At 46.0% G+C, this 14805-nt stretch overlaps 1 protein-coding gene across 5 annotated transcripts in view; it reads right to left on the bottom strand.

Moving 5' to 3' along the window:
* The window catches only part of PRRC2B (proline rich coiled-coil 2B), a 91550-nt gene that overhangs the window by 34197 nt on the left and 42548 nt on the right, over positions 1-14805 (bottom strand). For 4 of the 5 annotated variants that reach the window (XM_050926090.1, XM_050926087.1, XM_050926089.1 and 1 more), the window contains exons 1-7: positions 7633-7782; positions 7006-7127; positions 6348-6490; positions 5594-5684; positions 4870-5062; positions 3927-4242; positions 1363-1547 (exon numbers count right to left, since the gene is read on the bottom strand). In XM_050926090.1, coding sequence (XP_050782047.1) covers positions 1363-1547; positions 3927-4242; positions 4870-5062; positions 5594-5684; positions 6348-6490; positions 7006-7127; positions 7633-7683 — 1101 coding nt within the window. In that variant the 5' untranslated portion in view covers positions 7684-7782. Of the gene's footprint in view, positions 1-1362; positions 1548-3926; positions 4243-4869; positions 5063-5593; positions 5685-6347; positions 6491-7005; positions 7128-7632; positions 7875-8582; positions 8727-13991; positions 14065-14805 lie in introns of those variants that run through there. The other variant, XM_050926091.1, reaches the window with a different exon arrangement.

Consider the following 14805-nt stretch of genomic DNA (forward strand, 5'->3'; position numbering starts at 1 on the left):
CTCCCACTGAAGGCAATGGGAACCAAGGGTGCAAAGTACCATGCTGGATCAGGCCCACGGTGGCAGCGCTGCTTTGGTAGGAGAAGACCCCACTGCTGCATCTTTAAATTTTGGCCACAGGAAGAGGAATCCATCCCTGTGTGCATTTGATTCAGATGATCCTGACAACAACCTCACAACCCAGAGCTCTGTAAAAACTACATAACCCTAAAATGATACTGCCAGGAGGCAACAAGACGAGTTTAGCATACAAGCCAACACTTCACACATCATTGTCTAGTACAGTGGCTCCCAAACTTGGTTCGCGGCTTGTTCAGGATAAGCCTCTGATGGGCCGCGAGATACTCTGTTTACCTGATCATCCGCAGGTACAGCCGCTCACCATTCCCGGCCAATGGGAGCTGTAGGAAGTGGTGTGGGCCGGACCACCGCTTCCTGCAGCTCCCATTGGCCAGGAACAGCAAACCGCAGCCACTGGGAGCTGCAAGCAGCCATACGCAGACACTCCGGTAAACAAAGTGTCTCACGGCCCGCCACAAGCCACAAACCACGTTTGGGAACCACTGGTCTAGTACTATTCTTTAAAGTGAACGGCAGAGACAAAGAGGCAAAACCTGCTCTCCCACCCACTGCTTCCCCAACCACAGAAGCCTCTAGATGTAGGACTGGAAAACATGTCTTACAATGAAAGGCTCAAGGAGCTCATTTTCTTTAATTTAACAAAGAGAAGGTTACGGGGTAACTTGATCACAGACTGTAAGTACGCACATGAGGAGAAGAAATCTGATGATAATGGGCTCTTCAATCTAAGAGACAAAGGTCTAAAAAAATCCAATGGCTGGAAGCTGAAGCTAGACTCATTCAACTAGCAATAAGGCTCAATTTATTTATTTTTAAACAGTGAGGGTAATTAACAACTGGAACAATTTTCCAAGGGTTGTGATGGACTCTCCATAACTGGAAATTTTACATCATGACTAATCAGGCAAAAATCCCATGGACTACAGGATGTCAGACTAGAACTAGATAAATCACAATGGTCTCTTCCAGCCTTATAATCTCGGAAACTATGAACAAGGGCATGCAATATGTGTGCAGCCTACACAGAAAATCTATATCCCCACGTAGAGCTCCGTAGGGGATTCTCATGTCCAAGCATGCTGAAGAGCAGAGCTAGGAGGAGGATTCCTGTTTCCCATCCCCTGGAACTCCCTAGCACAAAGCCTAGTTACTTGGTGCTGAGCATAAGATTTGGCCCAAAATAAACAACAGTATTTGATGAGGGTATGCAGACAGAGACAGAGAGAGAGAGAATGTGAGAGTGTGTTGGTGGGGTGAAGGGGAAGCTGTCAGACCTCTTACCTGCTGCTGTTGCTGCTGTCTCTGGAATCTCGGAGGAAGTGATTTCTGGTATTTGTTGAACTCCTGTGCTGGGGATGTGGCTTCTCTAATCTCCTCCTCACTGCTGTTTTGGGCAGCTACCGTTGTGGCCGTGATTTCCTCTTCTAGATAACCAGAGACATCCTGTGCATGAAATTCAGAAGTAGCTGGGGAGGATGGAAACAAGATTGGATTAAGTTCTGCTGCCCACAAGAACAGCCCACATTATAAAGCAGCTAACTTAGGATACCTGTGAGAACACTGCACATACAAGCTGTGAGCAGACTGTGATAGTATTATACAGGTGAACTCACCATTCCACTCTGTTATGCTCTACCATATGCACAGTATTTCAGCTGCTATCTTCCTTAGACTGCCCTAAAGATCATTCCATTTTCCTTGCTCTGCTCACACAATCCTCCTACCGAGACCTTCCAATGCTACACCATCCTTCTGACCAAGGAGAAATGAACAATAATCCATTCCGAGCCCAATGCCACTCCTTACATTGACCACAAGGGTCATTTTAATGACAAAGCACTTGCATCTGCCCTTATGATTCAAATACACTTTTTAGAACTTTTTAACCCTTGGTGGAGCAAGAGGCAGAGTTCTAGAGCACAGATCTCCTGCAGGACGCACAGAATACTGCCACTAATCATCCAGCTGACCTTTCCACATTAACTAAATGAGGAGTCAATGCTGATGCTGGTCGGGGAGCGCCCTCTGTCAGCCTTCTTTCTTTTAGGAGGCACTGGGGAGTGAGACTCATGCCTGACCGATGTCTTGGACCTGTGTGCGGAGCCGTGGGGGTGCTGAGGGTCCTTAGAGGAGTCCTTCCTCAGCACTGGCTCACAGTGTCGATGGTGCCGGAGCACTGAGCAAGCGACGCTTGGGGCTGGGTCTGCCACACCAGAGTCTGACTGAGGCCGAAATGCTGCCTCCATAAGCAAAACTCGGAGGTGCTGGTCCTGGAGCGAAACCCTCTACAGATTTTACAGCGGTCCCTAAGGCGACCCTCCCCAAGACACTTCAAGCACAAGTGTGCGAGTCACTTCTTGGCATAAACCTGCTGCAGTCTGAGCATGGCTTAAAGCCCGGGGACCGAGGCATACCTGGAGCCGGGGAAAATGTAGGGGGGGACCCCCCAAAGGAAACTTATGAGAGAAAACTATCTATACTAAATAAAAGACTACTGAATCTAACTATATACACACACATGGTACTGAGAAGCACGCGCTTACTGAGGCAAGAGCAACGGCGAGTTCCAGCTAGCCATCACAGGCGGTAAGAAGGAACTGAAGGGGGGGGGGTCGGGTCAGCTGGGCACTATATTGAGCACCATGAGGGCACAACTCCAGGGAGCGTGCAGGCTGACCCTACAGATACTGCTAGGGGAAAAATCTTCCGGCTGTCGTTCACGCAGCACGTGCACACCTGACTGGAATTGACCTGGACAAGCACTCGAAGAACTATTTTTATTGTGGGAATAAAATGAAAAGAAAAGGAGACTACGACCCAACACTTGATACAAACAAAAAATAAACGTCTGCTACCTGAGCAAGTTCAGACTGCTGCATTACTGCTTTAATGCAGGTACAGTAACTCCTCACTTAAAGTCGTCCCAGTTAATGTTGTTCCACTGCTGATCAATTAGAGAACATGCTCGTTTAAAGTTGTGCAATGCTCCCTTATAACGTCATTTGGCAGCTGCCTGCTTTGTCCACTGCTTGCAGGAAGAGCAGCCCTTTGCAGCTGGCTGGTGGGGGCTTGGAACCAAGGTAGACTGGCAGCCTCCCTAAGTTCCCTGCTGGGCAGCCACCCAGCAGGCTATCAATTGCCAGCAGTTCAGCTGTCCCTCCCCCCCAGCGCCATGTGCTGCTCCCGCCCTCTGCCTTGGTGCTGCTCCCGTTGTCTGCCTTGGAGCTGCTCCCCAAGCCTCCTGCTTGCTGTGTATTTAAGGACCTACTTAAGTGTCACTGGTTGCATCAAATCTCATCTTAAATTAGTTTGTTTCAAATTAAGCTCTGAAAAAGCCTACCATCCAAATTGAAAGTTTTTCTAAACATTTTCTACAGTATTAAAGCATGAAAACCTGAAAGTGTTGTATTAAAGCATGAAAACCTGAAAGTGACATTAACTATATAAACAACAATGGAATTTGAGGCTTTGTTCTCATCTAAATTGAGAGACAAGTGAAGAGAGGGCATAATAAGTAAATCAGACTGTAAAAAGTCTGTCTAATCAAGTAACGTATTGTTTGTAACTTGGATAAGGAAATTGGGGGGTAGTAGGATTTTTTTTTTCTTTTTAATACAGTTTTTAATCAACTGTGTCCCTTTAAAGGAGGCCCTACATTACTGACCCAAAATAAATGTTCTTTAGAAAACTAGAGAAAATTGATCCCTTGTGATGTGACTCAAAGCAGCCTGCAACCACTTTCTTTCCCCCACAGTGCACAGTTACATCCTTGCTCAGCTAAAAGGGGTCATTTATGAAAATATAAAAGCAACTTCTGTGAAGCAAGGTGAGTAACATTTCCCTACCTCTACGGAACGTATGACCATTCTCCTGAGCCACCTTCTTTTCCACACTTGGGGGTTTCAGATCTTCATTCTCCACATGTTTCTGGGTCTCTCCTGTTTTCTGAGCCAGTTTGCATTTCTGATCCAGCTGCTTGAGTTTGGCAGCACAGGCAGCCAGGCGTTCCTCTCTGGCTCGTCGCTCTTCCTCCTCACGTCGCCTCCTGGCTCGCTCAACAGCTTCCGAGATCTCAGAGTGGACAAACTTCTGTCTCAGGGGAACCTTTTCTTCTTTATCCTCCAAGGACTGCTGTCTGAGAATACATCCCAGTGGGGGCTTCTGCCAAAGGAAGGAATACCCCACTAAGCATCATCTGAAAACACTAGCCTCATACAGTTTAACCTTTTTAATCCCACGCAAGGTACAACCCCTCCCCTCCACCTACAGAGAGCTTCTTAGCTGAGAATATGTCCACGACCCCATTTGGTTCAGTCTTAAATTGCTAAAAACACTTAAGAAGTTTTTGAAAATCCACAAAAACCTGACCCCTGCTTTCTGATGCAAACTGATTGCCACAGTGCACAAATTCCAAAGACAGCATTACTAAATTGACACACACAAAACATTTCTGGCCCAGCTTAAATTCTCCCTCTCCTCTCTCTACTGGCGGTGTTGCACAGGAAAATCTCTACAGCTGGGAGTAAAGAAAGTGCTTTGTATCATTCACCAGTGCACCTACCCTCCAAACGATTAGGAGCAGAGTTGCGAGGCTCAAAAGAATATCCTCTTCCTGCCTGTTCTGATGTGTTATGATTAGCTGCTCATTAAACTACTCATGCTTTACTCAGATTTTGTTTTGTCACAGTGGGTGCTTCGAGCTAGACTGCCGTTTGTAAAATTCAACATGGATTCTGAAGCAACGTAATTTGTTATATCAAGCGTCCAATCTATGCAACTTCAACATACCTGATATTCTGATGCAGGGGTCCAGCCATTCAGCTTCCTTGAAGGCTGCTGGGGGCCTTGCACCTTGCTGACTGACCGAGACAAACCAACTTGGTCACCCCAGTTCTTGCCTTCCTCCGGGGTGTGTTTAATATCTGCACTATCTGCAGAGCTCAGGGACAGCTGTCGTTGTCTTCTGGGGTCCCAGGTGTTCCTGTTGTACAAATGCCACTGATATTATCATTTCCAAATCAGCTCAAAACACATTTTCAACTCATTCATCAGAAGGCATGTTATACAAGCTACAATACAATGGAAAGAGGGACTAGAGATTCAACAACAAAAATACTTGGCACGTATATTGGGCTTTTCATCCATAGATCTCAAAACACTTTGTAAAGATGTGTAAGTATTAACACCATCATTTTACAGATGGAAGAAATGAGGTACACAAAAGATGAAGTAACTTGCCCAAGGTCACAAGGTTGGTCAGTGGCATAACAAGGAACAAAACACAGGTCTCCTAGCACCCATTCACATGTCTTATCTATGCCACAAAGCTGTCTCAACGTAGATTTTGAGAAGTGGAATCCATGAGGTTATACCATAAAGCTGAGGAGGGTTTAAATCTTTCCTCTTGATTAGAACAAATTTTAAATAGGTCATGACAATTTTTACACTTGTTGCAACAGAAACCAGAGGTATGAAAGCAGCATCAATTAAATCTCAGACAGACACCTCTTACCATTTCTGTCTTCCATCTTTAAGAGCTTCTTCCTCTTCCTCATCTTCGCTAAACTTCAGTTTCTCGGAGTAATCCACTTCGTCGTGTATGCCTGTGGTGGCGGGAGTGAAGAAAGGATACATCAAAGGAAAGAAAGAGGGCCCAGTGACAAACTCAAAAGCATCTTGATCTGCACCACTCTATAAGCATAAACCAGACACAATTTAGAAAAACTGAGTGTCCAAGCACAGCACCATTATTAGGACTATTGAAAACAAGCAGCATAGGTCTTGGCCACACATCTCAATAGCAGGGCAGATTTCAGAAGACTGGTAGCATGCATTACAGACAGGGAGGATGAAAATTGAGATGAAGCATCCTGTGCACGAGATCATACATAGCTATACTTCAGCTGCATGCACTGAGGTGATGGGACTCTCAGGAATTGCGGCTAACTTTGACTCAGTCTTTTCCCAGAAGGGAAGATCAGCTCTAGCGGTTCCCTTTCTGCCATATGGTGTTATCAAGCTTGTGAATCCTCAGACCCAGTTCCTTGAATACAGTATGATGGGAGGACCTGAACGATCTATTGTACCATCATTTAACCCACCAGCAGCAGCCACATTGCATAGAACACCCTCCTCTTTTGTGTGGAGGCAGGGGAGTATGGGAATGAATAGTGTCTTTCTTTGGGCATGGAGGGGTTAGCAATTCATTCTCTTCACTCCCTGGGTAGTTACTGCTTGCTTGAAGCAAGAAGGTAATGGCACTTTACCTGCCCAGCCGTCATCTGCATCAGTGTCAAGTTCATCCAGTTCCTTCAAGTTTTCTGCGTTGATAATGGTGGGCCGGGGAGCCCGCTCTCCTTGCTGCCGAACTGGACGAGTTGGGCGAGATACCCCAGGTCTATTCTCTTTTCTATATGGTGAGACAAAAAGATATTGCTGCAAACACCAGTTAAAAGAGAAGGATGGAAAGCGCAGGGAAATCTATATGCCTTCAGTTTATAACAATGCACCAGTTTAAGCTACATTGTGTGTCACATGCTTATGCAGCGAGCCTACAAACAACTATTATTGCCCTTTAAATCCTCCCTCCCCTCATTTATTATTAGAGCCTCCAATAGCCCCTTCTGGATGCCTATAGATCACAGACACCATCCTTATGACCTAGGATTGGACAGGATTCCTTTTGACGTTCTTCTGTTCCTTGAACTATGTGCTGAACTTCCTCACCTTCTGGAAGCTCAGCTTCCTGCCTCTGTAACACTGCCTGACCCTGCTGCAGAGGAAGCAAAACACTAAGGCTTTAAATGAAGCCAGGCATACAGCTTTATCCACCAGGCTGGCTCATTCACAAGACTCTTGCATAAGATAAGGAACTTGTCCTATATTCATTTTCCTCTGCAAGTTAGTCAGTTCTGGAGGCCTTACCCATCTTGGTCATTCATCTGGTATTGTCTGAAAGGGACACGGGGCTGAAGCCGAAGCTGAGGAAGGGGGAAAGACCCACGGTCCAGTGATCCAGGGACCTCAGATGACTGCTGTGGACACATCTGAAACAGAACAATGATAAACATAGTGGTTTTCCTTTGTCAAAACTATAAATATATATCCAAACTATATTACAAGGTCATTGTAGTGCTAGGGTTGGGAAGGGAGAGAGAACATTTCAGATTTATCTGATTGGCAGGCATGGTGTCATCTTGGATACCATCCTTTACGGTGCCAGTTGAGAGGTAATGAGGATTTTCAGTGGGCACAGACATTTCTTTCTGAATGGAGGGGATCGATGTTGCACTAATGTTGGCTATTGAGGACAAATGTCAGAGAAATCTACAAGATGGGAATGGAAAGACAAATAAGGAAAGAGATCTCAGCAGTCCCAGAGCAATACCTGGGAGGGGAGGGGATAGAAATTTAGTGCTTCTGCTAGCAGACCCAGACATAACATTTCCCTCCCCTCACACACTATTAATTCCTTTGAGTGGGAATGGTGACACCCTAAAATCAGGGAGAAACAGACGCGCGCGCACAGCTTGTGGGAGCGGAGGGACTTACAAAAGCAGGTAGCATGTCATGGTATGTAGGTGGGTGGTACGCATTTCCCATGAACTGCGAAGCCCCTTTACGGATAGGCTGAGCCGGGCGGAGAGAGGGCTCCTTAGGATCGCTGGCACTCACTGAGGAGGGGGCTCCATCTCCTGTGCTAGAGGTCTTGATGCCCGGCTCAGGAGGGGAGGCGGTCAGAGATGTGGCAGAGATAATGTTCCTCCCACCGCCCTCCCTCCAACTGGTGACATCTGAAAATGAAATAATACATGTGAGAGTGTGGGGGGGCACATGTCGAAGATCCTCAAGCAAAGAGTTTCCAGGCCCAGAATAACCTGGTGGCTTCGTAATTAAAGTCAAAGGAGAGAAAGAACAAACCAAGGAACAATGGAAAATTTACAGACATTTCATAGAAGAGATTGATAGCATCAATTGTTACCAAGGAATTGCCGCAGAAGTGGCTTTGGCAAGCTTACGCATGCACCTAGCCGTCAGTGAGCCCAAATACGGACATACACCATCTCTGCTATCCCAATAGTGGGTATTTCCTATCAAAAGTACTGCTACAGTTAAGTGATAGTTTGTGCTACGGACAAATGTTCATTAGGGAACAGAACTGACACAACCAAACATATTTCATTTGAGTCTCACAGTCCAACATAAAAATCCCTCTTTCTTTGTGTGAGGGAAGAAGGTTAAGTAATTATTAGGCAGATGACAGTAAATATTTAGCTGCCTGTTCTGCAGAACTCAAGTACCCGATTTCAGCCCCAAGATTCTGTTGTTAATTTGCTGAGCCAAGCAGACCATGGAGGCTTGTAGGAGTGACAGACAACACAGGAGTGGAACCATGCGCAACTACTGCAGACTGGCCTGATGGCCATTTCTCTACCTTCTTTAAAGTAATCTAAAGGGCTGTGGGTGGCTGGCAGGAACGCAATATGCTGCCATTTACTTACTCTGGGGGCGGAGGCTTGGTCCTGGCCCATACGACAGATCTAAGGCGCCCTTTTCTTTGCCAACCTTGTCCTGCTCGCCAGCTGCTTTCAGCGTCGGAAATTCCTCGGGAGAGAAGGATAATAGTCGGCTTGAGGCCCTTGAACCTGTTGAAGAATAAAAGCACAACTCAAATAAGACAAGTCTGCTTCCTCCTGCAACAGCCCTGCCTTGTTTGTGATCATCCACAAACTATAGCACAAAAATGTTTCGAGAAAATCTCAGTTTCTAGCACAAACACAAATTATTGCCTGCCCCAGCATTTGCTAACTAGTTAGTGACATGTCTGGCTGTGGCTAACATGACAACACACGTCCATACTGAAGTACCTAGCCACTACTAATGCATGGGTTTCATTTAAATTCCTGTGTTCAACAAAACTAATTAAAGTTCTGCAGCTCTCTGATTATTTTTGTATATGTTCATTCACACTGAACTGGAAATGAAAATTCAGCAAGCTCACTTCAGAAATGCTATGAAGCACTCAATGTTTATATTCGGATTCCTCCAACTTTTGTTATTTGTCCACTGCACAATTATGTTGTTATGCTCCCTGTAATGTTCTCTGTGAAAAGTTACAAATAACTGTGGTACATATACTGCCTTCCTTTATAGCATTAATATACAGATCACTGACCAGATCTGCCCAGGTTCAGTTGTTCTTAATGGAGAGTTACTCTGCTGAGTTTCTAGCTATCAAGGGGAGCCACACACTCCCACCACCCTCAGTTTCTTCTTGCCGGACCAACTCCGACAGAGGGGAAGGAGGGTGGGATGTGGAATAGACATGAGCAACACATCTCAAAGAATGCCAGTTATGGAACAGGTAACTGTCCTTTCTTCTTCGAGTGCTTGCTCATGTGCATTCCACAGTAGGTGACTGCAAGCTATGTCTCATGGAGGTGGGTAGGAGTTCATAGATTCCCTGGCGGAAGCACAGTTCTACCAAAGCCAGCGTCATTCCTGGCATGGGAGACAATCACATAGTGTGACATGAACGTGTGTATTGAGGACCAGGGAGCAGCTCTACAGATGTCTTGGATAGAGACATGGGCCACAAAGGCAGCCGACGAAGCCTGTCGAGTGTGCCCTCACAATAGATGCAGAGGGAACCCCTGCCAGGTCACAGCATGTGTGGATTCACAATGTAATCCACCAGGAAAGCCTCTGGGTGGAGATCGGTTGACCCCCCACACGCTCGGCTGAAGCAGCAAAGAGTTGCGAGGACCTGCAGAACAGCTTAGTCTAGTTCAGATAAACTTCGAGCGCCCTGCGCACATCAAGCGTATGGAGGAGGCAATCCTCGCTAGAGGCATGAGGTTTGGGGATGAGGACAGGCAGGAAGATGTCCTGGCCCATGTGAAAAACAGAGACCACCTTAGGGAGGAATGCAGGGTGTGGGCGGAGCTGCACCGTTTCCTTGTGAAAGGCTGCTTAAGTGGAGTCGCAGGTCAGGGCCCTGAGCTCTGAAATCCACCAGGCTGAAGTGACAGCTACGAGGAGGCTACCTTCCATGAAAGGTGAGACCATGAGCATTTGGCCAGGGGTTTGAATGGGGGCCCTGTTAGACAGGATAACACCAAGCTTAGATCCCACTGAGGAACTAGGGTTCTAACATAAAGAAAGGACAGGTCTAGCCCCTTGAGGAAAAGCCCAGTCATGGCGTGGGAGAAAACCGAGCAGCCCTAGACCAGCGGATGAAATGCCAAAATAGCTGCCAGGTGCACCCTGACAGAGGAAGGCGCAAGGCCCTGAGTTCTAAGGTGAAGGAGGTACTCAAGAATAAGTTGGATCGGGGCAGTCACTGGGGAAGTACCCCGCTCGCCTGCCCACCTGGAAAACCAGGACCACTTCACTAGGTAGGCTCGGAGCATGGATGGCTTCCTACTTTCTAGGAGGACATACCTGACCCCTTCAGAACATCTTGCCTTCTCCACATCTAGCCGAGAATGGGAGCGTCTACGGCATCTGTGCCTGTCCCGCTGATACTCCCTACTCAGTGTGGAGCAGCCTGGAGCTCCGCTCCGACAGCACCCGATCAGACAACTTGGTGGGTGATGAAAGCAGAGGCCGGAAACTGTGTCCTGACAGGACACTGAGCGGCAAGCAGGCCTGAGAGCAGTCCCCAACTGGGATATGTGTCGGGTCAGTGTCGACTGTAAATAGCCCAGCAGCGGCTTGCCTCTAGAGCAGGGTCCAGGAGCCGGCAGTGCCCCGAGCACCTGTAGAGTCATAATGTCCTTGACCGCCTGCAGGGCCTCTGGTGTCAAGGGCATCCAGACCATCCAGAGAGGCCTGAGCCAATGCAACTCGGCTGCTCCGCTAGACATGAGTCGGAGCTCTGGAGCCTGTGGGGGAACTAGGGCTGCCCAACACGGGTCTAGCCACACACCCTGCTTTCTCTCGACACTTCTGAGAAGATAGAGCCTTCCTCTGCTTCTTCGACAGGGAGCAGTGCTGGCCACCAGGAGGTGCCAAGAGATCGCTGTGCACTGAAGACAAAGTGCCCAGTTACGATTCCACTCAGCGTACCGGGGATGGAGCCAGTGCCGACTCCACGAGATGGGCCCAAAGTCTAATGTCTCTCTCTTTTTTTGCCCTGGGTTTAAAGGACCTGCAGATCTTACAGCGGTCGTTGTGAGATTCGCACAGGCAGCGGAGACAGTCAGCGTGCAGGTTACTTCTGGGCATCGAATGCCTGCAAGACTTGAACAATTTAAACCCTGGGGCCGGGGCATGCCCTGGCCCAAACACTAACTGACTGACTAAACTGAAACTTTTCTTGAATTAACTACCACAGGTACTACTAACAATGAAATGAGTTCTGGGATGAGCTGCAGCAAAGCTGGAGCAGGTAGTTCCAATGCACCGTCACTGGTAGCAAGAAGGAATTGAGGGTGAAGGAATTGCGCGGCTCCCCTTATAGCGCGCTATTGAGGCACCACTCTGGGGTCGCAGCAGCGCTCCCCCCACAGGTACTGCTAAGGGAAAAACTTCTGGCACCAGTGCACGTGGCGAGCATGCACACCTACTATGGAATACACATGAGCAAGCACTCGAAGAAGGGGCACTGTTCAAATAAAATGCCCATTTCAAAATTGTATGTTACATACCCCACCTGTGCTTATTAAACACACCAGAAGATCTTTAACATTCTGCTCTGAAGAGTGAAGCAGAATTGGCCTGTTTAGTCAGTTTCACTTTCTGGAACTCATACATTAAGTCAGTGCTGTTGTGTTTAAGTTTCCAATAAGGGAGAGGATTAGTCAATTAAAAACAAAACACAAATCAACCAATAAAAAAAGCCAAAACAAAACCCACCCTACCATTTACTTTGCAATTTCTTTAAAAATTAGTTTAAATGAAAATATTTCTATCACTTTTGGTAAAAGCACAAAAACATTTACAGACTACCAAAATTTAGAGCATAACCTATTTTAACAGTGTCCCTTTAAATTCTGGAGAGATTGTTTTAAAAAACGTTACTTTGTAACATGTTCATAGATGCTCTTTCACAGCATAGGATCTTGCATGGTCAAAACCGTGGTTCTTCATCCCATTGTTGAAAATGGTTTCCAGTTAAAAAAGTTAGTACTATACGTAGCATTTCCAAATAAAACATTTGGCAAAAGTTATCAGTCTTAAAATGTAAGAACTCCTTGCCTGAGGAGGTTGTGAAGGCTAGGACTATAAACAGGGTTTAAAAGAGAGCTAGATAAATTCCTGGAGGTTAAGTCCATGAATGGTTATTAGCCAGGATGGGTAAGGAATGGTGTCCCTAGCCTCTGTTTGTCAGAGGGTGGAGATGGATGGCAGGAGAGAGATCACTTGATCATTACCTGTTAGGTTCACTCCTTCTGGGGCACCTGGCATTGGCCACTGTCGGCAGACAGGATACTGAACTGGATGGACCTTTGGTCTGACCCAGCATGGCTGTTCTTATGTTCGTAAAATGTACGAGATGGGTCACACCTCAAACATTTATAGTACCAAAGTTCCTAACTATACTGCATTACTGCACTGATCTGTCTGAATAGTGAGGATTCTAATAGCATGAACAGCTAAAGTTAACTAGCATCTTTCAGGACAGATTTACGTTATGACTTGGCAAAAGGGGGCGCGGGAAGCAAGCTTTTCCCAAACAGATAATGTGGCACAATAGAAGGATTATTTGTGTGCCAGTATCAACAGCATGGAGCCTAATTCCCCAGCATGCACTGCACGGGGGTAAGTGCAATGCAGTGTAAACAGCTTTCCCTGAAGATTCCTTTGGACAGGAAATATATACAGATTCAGTAATCACACCCCAATTCATAACACACACACCATATTACAGTACAGCAGATTTACAAAATTCTCCACTTTCCCCAATGCTTCAACAAAAATGAGATCTTTAAGGAAGACACAATGACTAAAATAAATGAGCAAATGGGCAAAGATCTCAATCCTTGTTGTTAATACTGGGAAATGTTGCTGTAACTAGACTGTAAATGCAATTGCTCAAAGCAGATGCAGAAAAGGTACAGAGGACATGATGACCTAGTAAGTCTTTGCAGCCTGATTTCTGTGATTCTATGATTCAGTTATCCTCTAATTAAGCTCTTCTTAGCCCTGCATGTAGCTCTTTCCTCAGGTTTAAGTACTGTACCTTAACAATGGCCCGATATACACTGAGTTCTCAAAGAACATAAGCACTTTCTTAGAGGGCAATGTTTTACCAGTTCTCTAGGAGATGCTAATTTGACTCACAGATTTAAAACCTACCCTAGATGCGGTCCATATGGCAACAATCTCAGAGGAAGTAGCAATTACAAAAAAAAAAAAAAAAAGAAAGATACAAAGGTTAAATATGTATCTGTGCTGGTAGTCACCTCGGGTAAGTGTAAGCTTCTGCTTTGATGACTGAGCTTTGAGACAGCTTTCATAAGCTTGTTACAGCTATTTTTGAATTCTAAATCTATTTAATTCTTTAGACATGCTGCAATTTTATTTGACAAGCTAGTGGCTTCTGGTCTGTTAAAAGCTCAGTGCCACAGGCCTACTGCTATTCTTTCTGAGCCTTAAACACCAATATTCATGGCAACTAGAACCTACATCTTGTATAAAGAAGCCATATTCCCAATCAGACTGAGATCCCAATTTAAGGAGTTAATTTTTCTGCTCAAAATGTTACCTTGGTTTCAGGATCCTCAGTCAAGCAGAAGCCATTAACAGCACAGACAGTAATGACCTCACTGTAGTTATACTAGTGCAAGTTTACCTATGTCTAGACATGCCTTTAGACTGGGAGTGCAGCATGGAAGAGACCTCATCCTGCGTGTTTATAAAGCAGTGCGCACGTACATTGCTCCATTATTCATAATCATACTCACCACCTTCTTGTCCTGCTGGCTTTCCATTCAGCTGTGCCCATGACTTTGGTCCACCTGGCACTGAATTTGTACTCTGAAGAAAAAGAAAAAGAAAAAGAAAAAAAAGAGATCCTTGTGAAAGTTCCTCACCTTCTGGGTGAAAGTAAAACAAGACAATGCTATCATGGTCAGATCTCTGTATAATCCAGATGTTACTAGATCCCGATTGTGCCCCCGCCCTCCAACAGACCGCCACCTCCTCTCTTTGCAACTCCCCCACTCCAATTTATCCAAAATGCTGCAGTTAAAATCCTCTTCCTCATTCTGACCCTGACTTCTCCTGCTTTAGACACTTTCACTGGCTTCCCTGTCTATTTCCTCTGCCTGTTCTCCGTCTGTTCCCCTGCCAAAGTCTCCCTTCTCTGCCACTTTTCCCACACATTCTTCCACTCATCTTTCAGCCTCCTTCTACGCCACATCTTATGCTTGGAAGACTTTCACTCTCTCTCATACACCCAACAACCTCCCATCTTCTGCCTTGACTTTCCAAAAATCTCACAGGTTTGGAATTTTTAGCTACAGTAGAAGCTTAAATTCTGCAGCTATAGAGGGGTTAGGTCTGAACGTTCACTGGTGGGGGAAACGTCTCATTTTTTCAGGCCCTGACACTCGCCGTTTATCACGCACAACCAAATCACTTCTTATCAAGTGAAACATTTGGCCAGAAGTAGCAACTGGATCTGTTGTCACCTAACTACCTTTAAATGAGAACCAAAATAAAGTGCTTAACAAATGAAAATCAAGTTCCTTCTATTTCATCCATTTTCCCTAGGTT

Source organism: Gopherus flavomarginatus, chromosome 17 (assembly GCF_025201925.1).
Source record: "Gopherus flavomarginatus isolate rGopFla2 chromosome 17, rGopFla2.mat.asm, whole genome shotgun sequence".
NCBI lineage: Eukaryota > Metazoa > Chordata > Testudines > Testudinidae > Gopherus > Gopherus flavomarginatus.